Source organism: Anser anser, assembly GCF_964211835.1.
Source record: "Anser anser genome assembly, chromosome: 4".
In the NCBI taxonomy this organism is placed as follows: Eukaryota; Metazoa; Chordata; class Aves; order Anseriformes; family Anatidae; genus Anser; species Anser anser.
The window spans coordinates 54,842,867-54,862,792 of record NC_139724.1 but is presented as its reverse complement, the minus strand read 5'-3'; the positions used below and the strand labels follow the sequence as shown (position 1 = coordinate 54,862,792).

Here is a 19,926-nt window from a genome sequence, read left to right as displayed (position 1 = left end):
TGCAAACTGTGCTGTGGCTTCGTGTAAGCTACAACGATGAAACCTCAAAAAACAGCAGAAGGAGAGGTGTGAATTCAGCTCTCCAGCCACCATCGTCTATGCTGTTACTTTTGAAACTCATTTATGTCTGTTTTGCTACCAGCTCGGTTAATTGCTTCATTGCTTTGCGATGAGCTGTTTGACTGGGCAGAGCTTCTTGTTCCAAACATCCTACTTCAAGAAATAAAATCCTTTGAAAGTGAATGGTTTTATAGCATGGTTTGTACATAGCTTTGATTTTAAAAAGGCATGCTCATATATAAATGCTTCGTCAGACAGAGAAGTCCAAGAAACCCAGCATCTTTAGTATATTATTTTCTTTACATTTGTCACCAGGATAGTAAAGTGAGTAGCTAGCATGGGAAAGAGCTTGTCCTTAGAGTAACTTAAGTTTATATGATCATCCTAATAAATTATTATATTTAAATACTTAATAAAGTTATTGGTTGGTTAGTGTTAGATAGGATTGTTTGGCATAAACAGGGAATGAAAAGAAACACTGAAGTGAGATTAAAGTTGAAGACTACAAAAAAAAAACACGCTACTAACATTAAGTTATCAATAATAAAAATAAGGAAATAATGATAATTTCACTTAACTTGGTAAAAATATTTTAAGTCTTAAAGGACTGTGTAGAAAGGGTTCTTCAATACATGTAACCATCTTACATGCTGACAGCATCAGTCTAATGTGTGAGGTGTGCAGATGAGCCTCTAGCCTGTGGGAGGGAAAGTTTGTGCTGTACTTAAAGATGAATCTGAGTCGAGAGCCAAATCCAAAAGGAGCAGGACTGCCGTGATGCTCCGAGGTGCAGGTCCCCTCAGCTGGATGTTTGCTCAGAGCACGGAGAGCACAGGTCAGCGTTAGGTACCCAGCTTTCCTCTCGAGGAGCGAAGGATGTCAGGCAAGAATTTGGAGAGGCATTTCGGTGCTGCTGCTGGGTGGGAGAAAAGCAGGGCTAGCCCTGCCACTCTTCTTGCAGCTGTCCTGGCTGAGGCTGTGGTGAACTGAACTGGGACACAGATTTGTAAGAGGGTTTGGGGAAAGGGTGGGAGGATTTGAAATTTTCATAGGCAGTCATTGGGCAATAGGCATAAATAGCCCATATCTCCCCTTTTGTGCAAGCACCTCAACTATTCAGGTGTCTCTTTCGTGTTCTCTTTATAGTCTATTAAACTTAATCTTTCTTTCCCTTCCCTTTTCATTTCTCTATGGAAAATGTTTTATAAGTTATTTGCTAGAAGAGAGGACAGTTGTGGTGCTGAACTTCTTCAGGTAAGGGAACAAACTGAGCCTGGCTCTGCTGTGTCCTAAGTGCTTTATCTTGGGCTTGTGGAAAACAGACATCACTGCGGTTCCTTTTCCTTATTGACCAAAATCAGGGCTGTCAGTGAGCCCTGCACAGAGGGTGCACGTGTGCACCCTGGGGACTGGCAGTAGCTCTGCTGAGGGTGTGGGCCAGGAAAGCGCTGGCTGAGAACGTTTTTTGCTTCTCCGTACCAGTTTCTTCGGTCATATCTGCACAGCTCTTTTATGAGGCTGTAATATAAGTCAGATCCCTGATACCTGGTAGATTTTTTTTTTCTTCTTTGAGATCGTTTTCAATGGGGTAAGTTGAGGAATCAGATTTAAAATACGGTGCAACAAAAGAGTCCCTTTCCCTAAGTACTAGCTCCTTCGCTGTGAAACGCCACCCAGTTTGACAACATCATGTTTTGCGTGGTTACAGAGTGAGTCAGGTCAAGGAGTTGATACGGGAGAAAGATAGTTTTTTTCCTACCCTCATTTATTTTCCAGGTATATGAGTTCCTTGATTCGGTTTCACACATGGCCACAAAGAAGACTTGTTCCAGCATGTCAGAGGGGCCGGTGGTGGAGCAGAACAAGTGACTCATGGGGGGTGAGAAGAACTTGACACAGCTTAAATAAATGCCTAACCACAACTTCAGAGCACGTTTAAGATAAAGTCCTTCCAGGGAAGTAGGTAGGCAGGTATCTCGTTTCTGATCCATTACTAGATCTGAGTTTCAGTGTCAGATTACTTGGCCTATTTAGCTATCTGGGCACATGTGCACACCCCAGAAACTTTACAGAACATCTTTCTGCTGAAAATTTAGACTTTGATATTTGAGGATTCCTCTTCAAATGAGTATCCCAAGCTGAGGACTGAGCTTTGTGAGAACAGGGCTCAGGATGTCGGTCTCATGAATCCATGTCTTTCCAAATACTATAGTAGGTCTAGAGTATATTTTTAAGTTGCCTGCACAGTGCAAAGTAAGAAGTAGTCAGTGAAAAAATTGTGATCAAGAAAAGGTGTGCTTCCCTCAGTCTACATAGTTAGGATCTGGCTCCTGTATATCCTAGACCCATACATTCCATTTATATTTTTCTTCCTCTTTCTTGTTAACTGCTCTGTGTATGGACAGGAATAATTTTTCTCCCCATCCACCCTTGCTGACTTCTTCTGTGCTGGATCTCATTTCAAATACTTAAGGCTTCATGCAGCAGGAGTGGTAGTATATTGATGTGTTTCTTCATGTGTTTTTTTTTCCCTTGCATCCACACTCCTTTTCTGGCTCCATATATGCCAAGTTTTGCTCTAGGCATCCCAAACTAAGTGTGAAGTAAGATTTTAACATATGTGCATGATGGGGTGGCAGGGAGAGGTGTGATTCCTTATTGCATCCTTCCATCATTTTTTCACTTTGCAGGGTCTTGGTAGATGCCTGTTCTTTCTCCTGTCTGACAGTGATAGATAGATGTGATTACTGGACTGATCGCTGCGTGTCCGTTAGTTGAAAAGTACAGCACCGAATTATTGTATCTGTTTTCATAAGGGCTTAGATTGGGTTTGGAGAAAGAAAGTATGCATATGAACAGAAATAAAATTGGAAGGGAGTATGGATGTGGTTTTCGTTTTATCATCTGCATGGAGAATTGTTGCACCTTAATATTGTGTGAACTAAGATTTCTGTTATTGTCTTCGGCAGAACCTCCAACAGCAGTCATACCTTATCATCTTGTCAAACTATGGAGCCCTGTACATCAGATGAGTTTTTTCAGGCTCTCAATCACGCTGAACAAACTTTTAAAAAGATGGAGAATTATCTAAGACACAAACAGCTATGTGATGTGGTGTTAGTTGCTGGTGATCGGAGAATTCCTGCTCACAGGTAAGTTTGTTATAATTTGGAGTAACCTTTTATCAGTTTACAAATGTGGTGTCAAAGTGTGTGTTCTGTGCTTTGTAAAACATCCAAACATCCTAAACAGTTTGGAATACTTTAAACATGCTTATGTTTTTTTAACATTTATTTGTAAACTAAAAGTTAATTTCTGTCTGTTGTATGTGACATAGCATCAAAAATGTTTGGGGTGTTTTCACATTACACTTTTTGTCTCCAAGCATATAGTAAGGTATTTGAATAACAAAGTAAGACCCCAAAAAAGTCCCGAATGCAGCCTAAGACCATTAACAGCAGCAGTAGTTTTTGCACCATTGAATGGAGTAAATAAATTTTCGTAGACTAAGTTTTTCTTTCAACTTATAATTAAGTTTTTAGAGTCATAATTAGCAACAAGGACAGTCCCTTGTCCACATGAAGTTTTTTGTCTCCCATAGTAACAAATCCTTTGATAGCAGATTACTGAGCACTGACAGTAAGTGCTAATAGGCTGAATTTGATCAAACATTACCGTATCTGCTGTCTGCATAATCAACAGATAATACAGAATGCCATTTAAATGCTAGGAAAATACCAAAGATTATGAAACAGAAGTATGAATAACTGAAGCATGTTATGATATTTAATGCACAGGATTAATAGTTTGAATAGGAACCTAGGTGTAATTAAACTGTGTTTTTGTAAGATTAGTTCTACAGCAGGAGTAATAGCCTAAAGCGTTCCTGTTTTCCATCGCTGATTTCTACTCTCGCAGTGAAACCACAGCTTAATGCTGTTATAGTTAATAAAGTCTGGGATAGGTTTCTGGTTTGGGTTTGGTATTTTTCTTTAAAAAGCCAGATTTCTGCTTTTGTTCAGAAATCAGCCACACTGTTGTACTAACGCAGCTGAAGGAAGGACAGCATGGGGATGGGAACCAACTTGGGGAGCAGGGAGGTAGTTACAGTATAACTTGCTGTTGCTCTCAGAGTGAGCCTTTGTTTTATGAAACCTCATTTTTAAACAGTCAAGACTGTAATCAACACGGAAAAATCAGGGATAAAGCAAATCTTTCTGCAATTACTGCTAAAATGGGTGGCCCTGCTCTCCCCTCAGCCCCTGACCTCGATTCCTTTGTAAACACTTTTGCGGATGATGAATTTTTTTGGAGAGACAAAGGAAGTGTGGTTGAGCAAGCTGATTTGACTTTCCCTATGGCTACAGAGTTGCGTAAGATCAGTGCTCAGCTTGTTCAAATTAATCACAAAACTTCATGGTTCCTATGCAAAGAGTAAATCAGATGAAAATAGGGAATGCACGTACCCCTACTGGACTTGCACCCACTGAAGTAATTTAGAAGTCAAAGAGCTTTTTTACTGCTTGCTGTAAACTGCTGTAAACAGAAAAAAATAGTTGTGATAATAGTACAGAAATAATTTAACTTCCTTATGGCACCTTTGCAGTATATAGTTCTGGGTTGGGTTTATTTAATGATTAAAAAGCGTGGAAAGGGTGCAGAGGACAGCTGCAACTATCTTCTAAGGACTGGAAGATTTTGATTCAACAAGATAAACACAACATTCTGTATGCTAAAAAGTTCTTTAATGTGTTTTTTTTTACCTGTTCCTCATTTATTTATAGAACTGACTTTGCTCCCTCAGTTTCTGCTACTGCATCTGTTTCTGTAGTGCATTAGGCTCATGCTGCCACCTGTTACTTGCTCTGTCCTCCTCTTCAGGAGGAGAAGCATCTTGCTGTAGTTGGAATATTGTGTTTTAAATATGCACAAAAGTTAAGGCCAAAGAAGCACACTGTGTGCTTGTAGCAGGAGGTGGGAGGCTTATGTTTGTCCTTAGTTCACTTTTTTAATGTTAGAACAGCCTACAAAGAAGCTTTGCCTTTTGCAACAGTAAGTTCTTTCTCTTACTGTTTTAAGTTATTTTCTGAGGGAAAGATAGAAATAACTACGGTCTTCATCTCGGTGCATTCAAAGCACCTCACTGAAAATTGAGCTTTTCCAGAGCACAAAATATAAAGATGGAAATGTCACATTTGGTTCAGAAATTTACAAAAAGCAAATCAGTGAGAAGATTGGCTTGATGCATTTGTTGTAGCCTGTGTTGTAAGTAAAAATTCTGTAGGATTTGTACTGCCTGCATCAACCTGTCCAAGTTCTGACTTCTTTAGCATTGTCCGCAGGCTGGAACTCTCCGTATATTTCAGAAGAGTCGTGAATATTTTACCTTAAGGTTTAATAACTAACAATATTTATTAAATAGATACTAGATTAAAGGCTTAGCACACTAAGGGCATGTAAGAAAACAAAGTTTGTTTACACTGGACAGCTTTTTTAATTTAAAAAAGTTTTTCTCGGTATGTGGTCACATAGAATTAGTAAGAATATTTTTCATTATTATTAATCACTCTCTTGTATAGAGCAATGTGCAGATTTTCTGGTTTGAACCTGCAATTTTGAATAGTTCTTGTATCTTTTTTCTTAATTCCCAGTTTCTGCTTTTCATGATACTTGAATGTTCTGAAGTATATGAAGTAAGTATATATTGGAGAAAAGAGCAGTGAGTTTGGTGTCTGCAATAGTAAAAAGCACAGGTAGTACATTACTGTAAAATTCTGAGAGGTTTTCATTTGAGTCTATTCAAAGAATTAGGGCTCTGAGTCTACTACAGGTAAGAGTATCACACATAGCCAGAATCTTTCTGAATATGGCATTTTCTGTTCTTTTAAGGCTGTTTATCTTTTCCTTCTGTGCTGAAATTATAGCTTAGAACTTATTTAAGAGATCAAAAAGTAAGTAGAAAAGGGGACAGTTCTCTACAAGGAAAAAAATGCATTATACTTCTACTCCCTAACCCTCCACTTCTGTAAAGAAATGTTGCTGGACTCTATTAAATGTGAGAAATGGAGTCTAGTTTTTTGTATCAGGTGGTGTTCATGCGTCCACAGCAATTTCAGACATTTCAGGTCATTTACTACGTTTCTGTTTATTACATTCATCTAACTGCTATATCCACAGTAAAAGTTTAGTAATAACTTGATGGTCAGAACTCACTTAAGGAATGGGAGATCTCTGGCCAGAGGGGATTTAAAGCCTGCACTGCATCACATTCTTTAACCAGCAATCTGAAAATCTGTGCAGAGCCTTTTTTTTTTTTTCCTTCGTGTTGACACTGACAGATGAAAATATTAAAAGGCATGGCACTGAAGGAAAGAAGGGAAATGGAAGCTTATGTACTCTAGTGGCTAGTAAACTTGTTTGGAAGAGTACAAATCCTGGTCTGCAGACATTTATTTTTTTTATCTTGAGGTTTATTTATCTTTGTACTTCTTTTCCATATGGCTTAATAATACTTCCTTACTTTCACATACTGTATTATCTTACTTTGTAAATTCTGCACTGCAGTTTTTTTATTGTTGTAATTACATGTTTATAAAAGTTGAACACACGGTATGTTTCTGAAAAATCAAAATATATCTAAAAGCAGTTCTTCTGTGCTAGGTTTATGCGAAAAAGTTATTTGTTGCTGCTAACTGTGATTGTTCTGAAAGATTTTACTAAAGGATTTATTGTAACCATCGTTTTGTGTCAGAAGTGGCAAAGGAATTTTGAAAGGTTTGATTTCCCTGGAAGAAAGATGTAACTGGATGTCATTTCAACATCAAATTCTGCACGCTACATGTATTTTTGGGTATTTTAAATGAATTTAATTTAAATATACACAGTGGTTGTATGGGATGGTACCACTTTTATATACACCTTTTATTACTGACATGTTTTGTTATCGAGAGCAGAAACTAGCTGAAGCAACCACTGTACGTGGTGCTTCTTAGCAGGAGGTCAAGCTGTCGAATTTCCTAGGACTACTCTCAGCCGCTATGCAGCCAGAAACCAGGAGGTGCCTAGGAACTGGCCCTTTTATCTTGAAGATGTTAGGAAGCTTAATTTCATTCCGACAGGTGAATCAGATTAGGAGATACTGAATCTATAAAGTGCCAGGTTTGGCAGCTGTCAGCATTTTACCCAATAATTGCTTTGAAAGCCTAGAAAACTGTCTAGATGATGCACCTTATGGCCATTCCCTCAAGAAGTACACGTTTTACTGGCTCTTAGTAAGTAACAATGAAGTTAGCCTAGCTCTTCAAAGTGAGTTAAGCTGTCGTGGTGCCTCTTTCTGGTTTTGGATCAGTACAAACCACAGAAATTGAAGAAATCCGTAACCCTAGAACCTCCCGTAAGAACAGGAGAGCTTACTGAAACATGCAGATTTTGCCAGTATTTAGTGCGTAACCATTGAATGTTTTTCCAGAGAGACTAACTGTTCACACATTTTACGATTTTCCAGATGAAAAATTTTGGCATTTGCATACTTTTTTGTCTGCATGAGAGACTGATCAGTAGGGCTCAGGGATCCTTGTGGGTGCCGTGGTTGTACCCAGCTGGGCAGCTGAATACCACCTCAACTGCTCTCTCAGGCATTTTGGTTGGGCTACTTAGGAAAGAAATGTTACTGACAGAAAAAAGACTACAAACTAAGAATACAAAAAACCATAACTTCAGTTTCTAAATGAGGAAAGGCAGCATTTTGTAGCATCAGTAGTTCCCAGTGAACTCTTGATTTGGTCAAATATTTTTAATTTAATGATTTATAAATAATAGAGAATCTTTTGGTGTTAAATACTTAGGAAGCCCATATTTGCAGATGATGGCTCAAGCTGTCAGGGAGATTGTGGGTATTATTTATAAGTGTAGTTTCTATAGTCATTGCACAGATTTTCTTCTGAAAAATTGTACTTGTCACATAGCTATTTCAGAGCTTTTTTAGCAAAAACATCAAATAAGGGTGGGGAAATCCTTCTGTGGACAGTTCAGTTACATGAAGGTATAACTGCTTCACATTGTACAATCTGTATGTAGGAATGCAGTTTATCTTCAGACAATCTAAAAAAAAAATCGAAAGAAAAATCAGTTACTAGTAATGAGATTAAGAAATCAATGAACAAGTGGGTGTCAAATGACATGAGTAAAGTAGTAATTGATTTTTATTGACTACTGAGAAAAACATGGGACAAAATAAGGCCAGATGACTGAGAGTCTGGCTGTGTTTTCTTTTATGCTAGCTCAGTGTCACCTTGATGTGTTGTCACTGTATCTTTCAATCCTCTTTCTTTCTTTGAAAAAGTTATATTTAGAGAAATATGTGGATACCTGTTCAAAGACTTTTTATTGTGAACATGCTTGTTGGCTAAAATTAAAATTGTTATCCATGTAATATATGCTTTGATACATTACTTGTTTTAATCTACTCCTGGGCTGGAGGTGCTGTTTTGGCATATGGAAGTCACTCTCTGGAAAGCACATAACATTGTGAAGCATATATACCTTCTCATCAGTCTGAACAAGGTTAGCAAAAACATGAAGTGGATTGCATTTTGAATTTCAAATAGTTTCTTCTGGAGGACTTCAAGACTGGAAATGACAGGGAGAATTTTGCTGATACCACCGCAGCTGGTAGGAGATGTTTGTCCAGAGCTTTGGGTTATTATTTGGCGTTTCTTCAACAGTTGTTGCTAAGATAAGTACAGTCCAACCATTTTGTATATAATGGTGCAGCTAACTAAAACAGTTGCGCTGTTAGATTTAAAAAAAAAAATAAATCAATATTCGGTGTTAGGTTCTGTTTCCCATGGCACAGACCTTTCTTCTTCACGCTCTATTCTACATAGAAGTTCAAGACGATATTGCCAGAGTTTGAATGTTTTGTTTGCTTTTTTCTTTTTTCTTTTTTTCTTTTTTTTTTAATTAGAATTGCAGGGATACTTGGATTATTTAAATCTGTCCATCTACACACTTTGCTTTGTGGTAAGAACTTCTATTTTGCACACACAGATCTAATCTTGTGAAATCAAAAAGCAGTTGTAGAAACTCTCCCATGTTGTTTATATGATTTTACTCTAATTTCACTGAACTTCTGCAGATCTTTAGGAGGCAATGTTTCCATTCAATTGCAGGTATCATTAAACGTGAGGTTAAAACGCTTAGAAGTGATGCGTTTAGAGGTTCTATTCTAATTTTTCTTCACAAATGAGATACAGAATAAATCTTGTATTTCAAGAACCATATATTCTTTAAAATAACGGAACCTTATTTCTCATTACAAAACTTCTTCAAATATACAAGATTTTAAAAAGATTTTTTTCCATGTACACTCTTACAGAACACTATTGACTTAGCAAGTAGAAAAAAATGATTACCTGACTGTAGACCTGTCCAAATGGTTATTGTTCAGAAGATGTGCAGGGAAAAAAAAAGTAGTTGAGAGCAGTCAATATTTATTACTATGCAGTTAATTAAGAGACAGTTCTTCGCAGTTAATTTTGCAGTTAATTAAGAGGCAGGTTTTTTTTTTTAAATTTATGACTTCATATATGTACCTGCAAATCCTTGCCATTAATACATTTGAGGTTTATTCTTCTGGTGTTTGAATTTTAAGTGAATTTTATTCTCTTTTGAGGTCCCGCATCTCTATCATCTTAACAAGCCAATGTAATGACTCAACACAGGATAAACTGATGTTTCCTGAAGTATCAGATTTATTGAATATATGCAGATGGACTGTGTAGCATATTTGCTGTAGGCTTGATTCTTGTGTTTGGTGTTTCTGTGGCTCAGTAACTATGCAAGTGTATTTAGATTTGAATTCTATGTGAGAGGGACAATAGCGTGCTGCTGCAGCACAAACATTGATCCAACCTACAAGGCTGTTCCTGGAGGTATTTTGGGAACAAGAACAACAGGCTTCCTTAATAGTTCTGGTAGGTTTCACACAGCAGAACTATGGATTGAATATTCTGTCTTCAGTGGATCTCCTTCTTTAGCTCTAGCCTTGTGAACGCATATTGAGACATCTTCATGCTTACGCATGTGGAGTGGCACTGAGAATAAAACATGAAATATATATAAAAATAATGCAAAAAGAAACACTGTTGAGCATATTACCACATTTACTTACTCCGTATCTTCAAATAATCAGAATTAATAAAATGCTCAGTACATATCCACAAAAGAGATTACTTTGTTAATTAGTTTGTCCTGTGCGGCATATTTTCCTCCTTATGGGGTTTTGTTGTCTGTACCATCTCCATGTTGACTGTGTGTAGTCCTGTTACCAGCATTAGTAGATGAATGTATGTGTGCATCAAGAGTAAAAGCGTTTTAAAGCACTTTGAAAAAGGACTAGCAAGTCATTCTTTCACATTTGAAAACGTAACCGATATAATACAAATGGATCTCAACTTTTTTTTTCCAATTTCCATTATGTTTCTTTATATTCAGTTTCCAATTTATGTGGTTTTGTGGGTTGTTGCCACGTAGACTATCAAAAGTCACTGAGCTTTGAAAGAGTAATTTGTTTACTTCAGCAGCAAATGTAAATTCAGTCACAGTACTTCGTTATGCATAGAGGGGAACTGGAGTGTGGAGCAGTTTGTCAATTTAAAAATGTTTTTCTCAGTACAACAGTTTTTCAAATTGTAAAATAATGACTCATAAATGAACAAACATCAGGTTGACTAAGCTTTTTTCTTTTCCTCTCTTTGTCTTTCTCCTGCATGATGTGCTCAGATTGGTTCTCTCATCTGTTTCGGACTACTTTGCAGCGATGTTTACCAATGATGTAAGGGAAGCAAGACAGGAGGAAATCAAGATGGAAGGTGTGGAGCCAAATGCATTGTGGGCTCTGGTTCAATATGCATATACAGGTAATTAGAATGAAAATGGCAATTTGATCTAATGAATTGTCCTCCTTTGAGCATTATATTCTATTACTAGATTTCAAATGCTCTTAGGAATTGTCATTCACATAATTTAATTCTGCGTTTACATTAAAAAACCCATTGCTGTTACCTGAGGCAACCTGGTTAGACGTGGTTTCTCTGATAATACTATATGCTGAGTTAACAAATTAACACAATGTTTTGAATGTATAATGACTGATGAAAAAGGAATTTTATTAGGATTCCCTTTCCTTGCATCATTATAGGTGCTGATTTTTAAAAGCTGGTTATCTAAAGTTGAAGGTGATATTTGCCAAGCCTTATGTTCTGTCACACAACCTGTAAATAATTCTGTTGCATCTGCGTTTTGGGGAATTTAACTAATTTTAAATGCAAAAATGTATCATCTGCTTTTTAATGTTGATAGGTCGCCTTGAATTAAAAGAAGATAATATTGAGTGCCTGTTGTCTACAGCTTGCCTTCTTCAGCTCTCTCAGGTTGTAGAAGCATGCTGTAAATTCCTCATGAAGCAGCTTCACCCGTCCAATTGCCTTGGAATCCGATCTTTTGCTGATGCGCAGGGTTGCACTGACTTGCACAAAGTGGCTCACAATTACACTATGGTATGTTGTTCTTTTAAGCATCATCCAGTTATTTTAATAAGCAAAATACAGAATGTTTGTCTGAGTAAAATAGCAATGTTTTTCCTACAGAAAGCCTTGACCATTTTCCAAACAAGAATGCACATATGTTACCATGATGAGAAATGACAGAATAACTGTAAAGTTGCTGGTTTAGAGTTGGAAGAAAGGAGGCATGCATAATGCTTCCTTGTAATGGCAGTGGAATTGTGTGTTAACGCGTTCAATAAAATCATTCAAAGGCTAGTTCGTATTTCTGTCAGTCAAAAGCTACACACTTAACAGCGGGCTAGCTGCCGTCGTCTAGTCCAAAATAACAGATCAATAAATCAAAAAATTTCATAATGAGCTGGAGTAATCAGGTTCTAAGTTACACCTGGGGTATAAATGTAAGTATTCACCAAGATAGATTCTGTATTATACTTGATTTCTTAGTAATAGAATATCAGCATGGCGTCAAACGATTTGATCTTAGGCTATATGTGGCCAAATGCAAATTTGCCAATGATATTTGCAGAGTTCATTTAGAGAGAGACTGACCTGCCAACTTAATTAAATTTCATCTTTTCAATAGTCATGCTTTTATTTTAATGTAAATGTTCTTTTCCTTCTCACCAGCATATTTTAGTAATATTATCAGCAGAAGAAGGCAGGATACTTATCTCTGAGTTAAGTCAGTTCATCTGTTATTTGCAGAGTTCTGTGAGGTATTTTTCTCTCTTCTTGATGAAATTTTGCCTGCGTAAGCTCCTGGGACCTGAATGAGGTCACGAAGATACTGCATTAGGGATGTGGGAATGGAGATAGTACTTAATTTGCCTGTGTAGTTTGGTGTTGCATTGTCACTATGTTTAGATGGATCCAACAGGTTTAATTTTTTGCTGTGCAATTGCTATTAGAAGCCCATGGCTTTCCTTCTACTTTCTGAATTTGTGCAGTTTTAGAAAGTGCTGTCGTCTTTTTTGTTTCTTCTTGGCTTAAAGTAAATTTAGTTTAGTATTTATTACAGTTTAAAGTAGCCATCTCTTTTCCAATGATATCATTGTTCTTCCTCAGTGAGTGGATCTCTAATCTTTTTAAATTACGTACACGTAGAAATTTACCAAAAGAGGTCAATAAATAGCGTGTAGATTGTAACTTACATGGTTCCATTCTTGACCTTCATTATCGCTTAAATGAAAACAAGAAGACTTCAATTAGATAGACAGTTAGATGAAACAGCAAAGATAAACATGTTTTATGCCTTTGAGGACTATTAGAATTAACGTAGAGAGAAACAGTGACACGAAAAGCACAGAGAGCCTTCCTCCTTTGACCTGTTTGTTCTTTTTCAGAATAAGCCTGTGTGTTATTTCCGTGTCCCTCACAACCTTTATCAGTCAACTGACAAGATCAGAAAGTTAATAAATGTTAGACTCATGTATCCTTAAGATCACTATTAGGGATTGTAGTCATACTATTTTGATTGGCAATTCATGGCTTTTCATGGGGGAAAGAGGCTGCGAACTTCTCTCTTACAGCATCTTTCTTTTGCTCAGACCCCAGGAAAATAGTTCTATGCCTTTTGGCCGTTGTTTACTTCTGTGGCAAAATTGTTGCTTTTAAGGCTTTGATGTGGATGAAATTTAAATTAGGTGGATTTTAAAAAGCCATTTTCAAAACTAATTAGTTGTGCTAGATGGATTCTTCCCGAGGCCTCTTTTAATGTTGTTTAGTTCCAATGGAGACATGAAATTGAATTTTTGTAATAATGAGTAATAGAGAAGCAGCTTCTTTAGCTTGAAATGAATGTTGCTATGGAAACTGCATAGAAATATATAGTCCAATTGAATTGTCAATTAAAATAAATCCCCAAGTAATTTCATTTGTTTAAAAGCTGTTTGAAAGAAGAAAATGTTCAGCAGTACTAAGTGCTGGCCACTCGGTGCTCTTTCCATTAAGAAGTATTAGAGCATAAGGGTTAAGCACACTGGTAGTACCTGTAAATTCTGCTTATTAAAACAGTGAACTAATTATATGCTGTAATAATGAGGGATTATACTGAGTAGTTATATACTTCTGGCTTTTCCATGTAATTGTGCTCCTTTTTGAAGTAGGAGGTAATGAATAATACAAAATGGTTGTATTTTAATTTATATATGTTACATTCTGTGAGATTTTCTTTTCCTTTCATAAAATGAAATTGTCATATACCTGTTTTTCTTCAATTAAAGCAACTTCTCAGTTTTAACAGTTTTTGTGACACATGCATTATTTTGATTAGCATCTCACCAGCTTAATTAAAATATTTGTTTACATGAAGACCAGATATTCAGATGAGATGAGCATTTGGTTAAACTGAAGGACCAATCAGTGAGTTATCCCAGTAGGCTTACCTCTGTTAATAGACCTGCTCTGTCTAAGTAATATTCGTTAGTGTCACTGGAAAACATTAGCATGATTTTGTGGCATGGTTTTAATTGCACCATACAATGTGATTAAAAATATAAATGAGTCAGATGGATTTGAATGCTGCATCTCTTCATATCAGAGGTTATATAGATGTATGTTACGCTAAAAGGGCTTCAGTGTTGCATTATTTTATTGGTTACTCTGTAGACAGTTAAGCTGTTTATTCAGAAGAGAGAAATTTTCAAAGTTATCACCAAAACAGGTCAATTTTTTGACACTGCAAGCTAAGCAAAGCTTGAAAAATCCTCAGGGTGCATTAAGTGAAATATTAAATAAACTGAAGTGATCAGTTGTGGGTGTAATGCACTTTAAAGAGTAACTCTGTGTTTGATTTTCATGCATTGGGTTTATAATACAATTGACAGGATCATCAGATGTGTTTAGATCAAGGTATCTTTTGTACAGAGATTATCCTGTTTTGTTGTAGTTTTTACGTAGTATTGGGGTCATACAATTATAAATCTAGAAATTTTATTAGGCTAGACAGTAGTATATCTGTTCACATTAATTCATAATGCCTTTTCAAACAGAGTGCCTTCTGTGCATTTTTCATGCCCTCTAGCATAATGCCTGCTGATGAATTTAGCTGTCTTCAGGTCAGAGAAACAGCTGTTTTGTCTTCTTGCTTGTTTGAAATAGTTGATAGCGTACCTTGAATGAAAACCATTCACTCCTCTTTCACACGAAAGGGAAGTTAATATTTTCAGATGAGAAAAAGGTAGCCAATGTTATTTTCAGAACATGAAATATCTGTGGTGAGAAGAGGTAGCTGTGCTTAGGTAAGCATCAGTAGCTTCATCAGTAGCCAAATTTATACTTTAATTACAATTTTAAAAAAAAGATACTTTAAACATTAAATGTGATAGTGCTTAAGACAATCCGTGTGTAGATAGTTTTGTAATGTTTGTTTTTCACCTCTCCACACATTAAAGCATAGTGAAAAGTCATGTTACATTTCATCAGAAGTCTTCTGGACATGAAAAGGGGAGAAATTTCAACACTCTTTTGTCTACAGAAGACCAGACCCAAAATTTGTGTCAATGCCTAAAACAATGATTTTATATTCTTGCACCTGAAATTGCAGTACCCTGCTCAGTAATTTTGAAAATAGTTGTACACTTGTTTTCAGCTGTGAAAACTCAGGATATTTCTGTCTTTTAAGTTCAGTACAGTTCTGACTAGCACAAAAGATCAGTATTGTCTTGGTGAGACTAAATAGTTTTCTGCATGCTGCCCGGCCTGTCTCAGAATCCCAAAACTACGTAGGGAGGTGCAAAGCTGCAATAGCTGTACTCTAAAACAAACCCAGGGCATGCAAAGAACCCTTAGGTTGGTTTATTGCTAAACACAGCAGTGAAAGCTGTCTAAAAGGAAAGTAGCTGCCATCCTATATATATCTGCCTATAACAGTTTACCAGGAGGTCAGATAGCTCAGTTCTTCTTGGTTAATGCATACCTCAGTTGACCGGCTGACCAAAGCAGCCATTAGATGACAAAATTATATTCCTCCTCAGATCCTATGAGTCAAACGCATCTTGCTTTTCAGTTTTGCCCAAGTTTGGAGTTCAAACAGATCCCTGTGGTTAGAGCATCCTGTGGGACTCCTGCGTACAGTTCTTCTCAGCCTGTGGGTATTTTGATGCACTCTGAGGTTTTAATCCTTCTGATATAGTACAGAGGGAGCCTAACTATCTAACTGGATTCAACTGTGGGGATGAAGTATCACTTAAAAATAAATATCATGACCTCCTTCATGTGCTCCTAATATTTTTTGCTCTGTACCAAGACAGACCTCTGGTTAAGAATATCAGTATTATTCACTCTGCAGCTGCTGAGGGGTGAATTTAAGGCTACGATCTGGATGAACAATGCCACTGTGTCCCTGTTTTAGCCAGTACATAAAACTCAGGCTACTCATTTGATAAAGTTTCCAACCGAAACTGCAGACCATTTGTTCTCTGAAATATCCTGTTCCTCCACAGAGAGTTCCCATAAGAAGAAGGAAAGCAAAGGCTAATGAGGAGGTTAAGAATGCTAGGAGATGACACGCTGGCTCCTCTTTTTTGTCTTCAGAATCTCTGTCTGTAGAGGAAGAGGAATTGTCAGATTTTGATCATAAAAAAAAAAAAAAAGAAAAGAAAAACAGACATAGGCCAAAGATTGTGGCTGTATTCCCAGTGGAATGCTTTGATACTGTGCTCACAAGGAATCTACTTTAAAAATAGAATTGGAGCAAGAGGAAGTTGAATTTGTTCCCATCAGAAAGCAATTGTCTACAAGCAACAAGAAGGAAAATCAGGCTTTTTACACACAACAGCTGTTGAAGTGATTAAATCCAGTTGGAAAAAAGCTTTCTAAAGAAGATTGCTAACTGTCTTATCAGCTTGTCACTGCCTTCAGAGACAAAGGAAAGTTTCCCTGCAGGTGCTTTCCCCTTCCTCTTCCTGTGACCCGGATAGACAATATGGGAAGTTTAAGGTAGTAAGTGTTGGCTTTTCTCTTTGTCACAGCTGTATATTCAGCATGTATACTGCTGTAGATTTTCCTGTATATTCCGCAAAACTAAAAGGACAGCTCCAGCTTGCATATGCTCTAGCACAGAATCAACCAAAAAGCAGCCATGAAAGAAATGACTTCAGTGGAATCTGAATTTCTGTGAACGGCATGTTTAAACCTGGAAATAATTTTGATGGTTTTTCAGCTTCAACTTACTCCCAGAGTAAAATAAATAAAAGTGGGTGTGGGTAATGCTACAGAATATTTATATGGTCCTTTCACCATTTTTGTTATCTGCATTTGCTCATTTTCTTAACTTTAATTTTGTAATACACGGAATTAATTAAAGAGGAAAAGAGTTCTGTCCCCCTTGTAACCTATTACAATTTTCATGCAGAAGCGCTATGTTTGCGTAGCCAGTTGGTTCTGTATACTAGGAAAGCTTTTCAGATACTAAATCTCAAAATTTCCTTTCCAAATTCTGTCCAGGAATACACAGTTACTATGTGCACAGATTAACACTTTGAGTTATTTTCCTAATGTTTCCTATTCTTAAATCAACTCCAGAGTTACCCGTGTAGTGGAGTCACTTTGATCTTTCCTCTTAGACATCTTGTAGCATAATTATATGTGTGTAGCGTTCAAATAAGATGGATTGTTTTAATCCTTACTATTCTTTTTCTCTTTGCTCAATATTGTTCAGTTCATCAGTATTTTTGGAGTACTGAGGTACTCCACTTTGAATTTAATGACTTTGTTGTCATGGTGTCTTTTGGCATATGCAGTGCCAAACTGTGCTGTATGTTTTGTTTGCCATTTTGTTGCCAAATTTATACCTGTTTTGCAGTGCCCGTCCTGCTTCTGTTCACACCTTGATCCCTATTTTTCACCCTAAAAATGCTATTTTTTTCCCAGTTTGTAGATGCTTCTAATGCAGAGGTTTTTCATTAGTGTGCATTTCTTTCTAATTCAATAAACAAGATACTCACTAAGAGTGATTTTGGTATTTGGTCCAGTTAGACTTCCCCATCTGTGGATCCTAATGCATTTCATCCTCCATGTGTTTTATAAGCATAGGTAGCAAAACCAGAACGCAGTTGTTTAGCTATCTAGCAATTAACAGTACGTTTACTAAATTGATTGTAATACTATTTTACTGTCATGAATCTACTCTCACTTTGGAGTATGAGTTAATTGGTTTTTGAGCTATCAAAGTATAAGAACATGTTGTGATTTATAGAACATGTTGTGATTATGTGCTTCTACTTTTCTTTCCTGTTCTGCCTAAAGGTGTATGGGAAAGGAATATATATCGTCTCACCCTTTTCTCTCGCATTCCAAAAAAAATCAGGTTTCTTACTGTAAGCTCATAATGTTGATTGTATTTCTATATGTTTTTCTGCTTTTTCTGTCTAAGCCCGTGAGAATCCGTATAGAATATTCTGCAAGTCGTATTGTTCTGAGGTAATGGGATATCAGTGTGAGAAGTGCTATATATTGCAAATTTTCTTCCTTTGAAGTAAGAATCTGTTGCTGGAAATGACAGAACAAGTTAGAAAATTGAATACTCCTATCGAAGTAAACATTGTTAATAAATCAGAGTGTACAATATTGTGGATTCTTTGTATGTTTTTCTCCCCCTCAGCCTATCAGATAAGCTGTATAAAACCTGAAAAACAGTAAAATAAACTTCAAATGTCCAATTGAAAATGAACAATGAAATTGTCAGTGTTGTTTATTTCCTCTGAAAACTTGAATCACCATAGCTTAATGTAGCAGTAATGAAAACAGTTAAAAGTGTACCCAGTAGGTGTTGCAGCATGTTATGCTCTTTGCTTCACAGAGCATCTCACATTGCGTTCTACATAGACAACAGAAACAAACTACACCTTTTATTTTTTTAACATGTACTTCAGAAAGTATTTCTTCAATTTGCAGCATCATGATGATTACCCCCACAGCCCAGTGCTCATTTCTGTCCGTGCACTTCGCCGTCGGTTGTTTCAGCACATTTGTTTGTGGAACCTGGTGGTAGAGTCTGGGAAATGATAATTAGTCAAAATAACTCATATTTTATTCTCCCTGGTCATTCCTCCAGTGGTATTTCCTGGCACAACTGAGAGGTAGCATGAAGGACGGACAAGTGGGGAAGATGTAGTAGGAGTTAAATAAACTCCTTAATAAATAATAAAAATAAATAAATAAATAATAAAAGCACCAAAAAAACCTGTCCTCAAAGGAAACTGTCAGCTGTATTCAAAATACTTTTCTTTTTCTTTTTCAGGAAAATTTCATGGAAGTAATTAGAAACCAGGAATTTCTGCTATTGCCAGCCACCGAAATTGCAAAGCTTTTGGCAAGTGATGACATGAATATTCCTAATGAAGAAACTATATTGAATGCACTACTTACATGGGTTCGACATGATTTGGAACAGAGAAGGAAGGATCTCAGTAAACTCCTGGCTTACATTAGACTGCCTCTGCTTGCTCCACAAGTAAATTGCTCAATTTCTGCCTAGTTTCTCTCCTTCCTAGCGTATACCGTGGTTATAGTGGGCATGCTTACAGCATCTGTATAGCGATAGTGACAACACACAAAAACTTCTAAATTCTTTAGTGATTTGGTTTCTTAGAGCTGCGTGTAAGGATTTAACATGTTGTATAGGCATGATAGTTATAATTGTCCTTGAGATGTAGGAGATACAATTTGAATAAATCATTTGGAGTTATTCTTTTCTTCCATTTACTCTTGGTAATACATCTTTGGGTACATTTGTTTTTTCCCAGACGGTACTTTTTATTTTTCTTGAACATTTACACACATTGTTGAGGAAGTCTTGAGTTTGGTTTGTTTGAACAGTTGTGAATGACAGTTTTCCCAGTCTTGCGGGAATGACTCCTCTTGTTAGTGTCACGTGTAGGACTGTAGTTGTTATCTGTTAGCAGGCATATAAACTGTTTTTTTTTCCCTTTTGTTATCCCTCCTTGCTGTCCTTTATTTAGTAATATTTAACGCTTATTATAAAGTCAAAGGACTTTGCCATGCATTTTTCCTGGGAATTATCTCTTAAATAAGAAGAGATTTTTTTATGAAATATGTATAATAAGTAGAAGTCATTAATACAACAAAAAGTGAGATTACTTGATTCGCAGCGATACATACAAAACATTCCGTGTGTTGTCTCTCATTCAGTATCTTGCTGGCTGGTAAGATTCACAAGGAAGCATTTTAGTATTAGTGTTTCCGTACTGATGATTACATATGCATTGGCAGGATTTTCTCAAGTGCAGCCTTGACCTTGCAATTCACTTCTTCTAGAAATGTAATACAGTGCAAGCCA

At 36.7% G+C, this 19,926-nt stretch overlaps 1 protein-coding gene across 5 annotated transcripts in view; it reads left to right on the top strand.

Moving 5' to 3' along the window:
* KLHL5 (kelch like family member 5) overlaps positions 1-19,926 on the top strand; it is a 57,278-nt gene that overhangs the window by 23,113 nt on the left and 14,239 nt on the right. For all 5 annotated transcript variants that reach the window (XM_083836247.1, XM_083836244.1, XM_083836246.1 and 2 more), the window contains 4 exons: positions 3,030-3,212; positions 10,843-10,979; positions 11,422-11,618; positions 18,868-19,080. In XM_083836247.1, coding sequence (XP_083692373.1) covers positions 3,070-3,212; positions 10,843-10,979; positions 11,422-11,618; positions 18,868-19,080 — 690 coding nt within the window. In that variant the 5' untranslated portion in view covers positions 3,030-3,069. The remainder of the gene's footprint in view (positions 1-3,029; positions 3,213-10,842; positions 10,980-11,421; positions 11,619-18,867; positions 19,081-19,926) is intronic.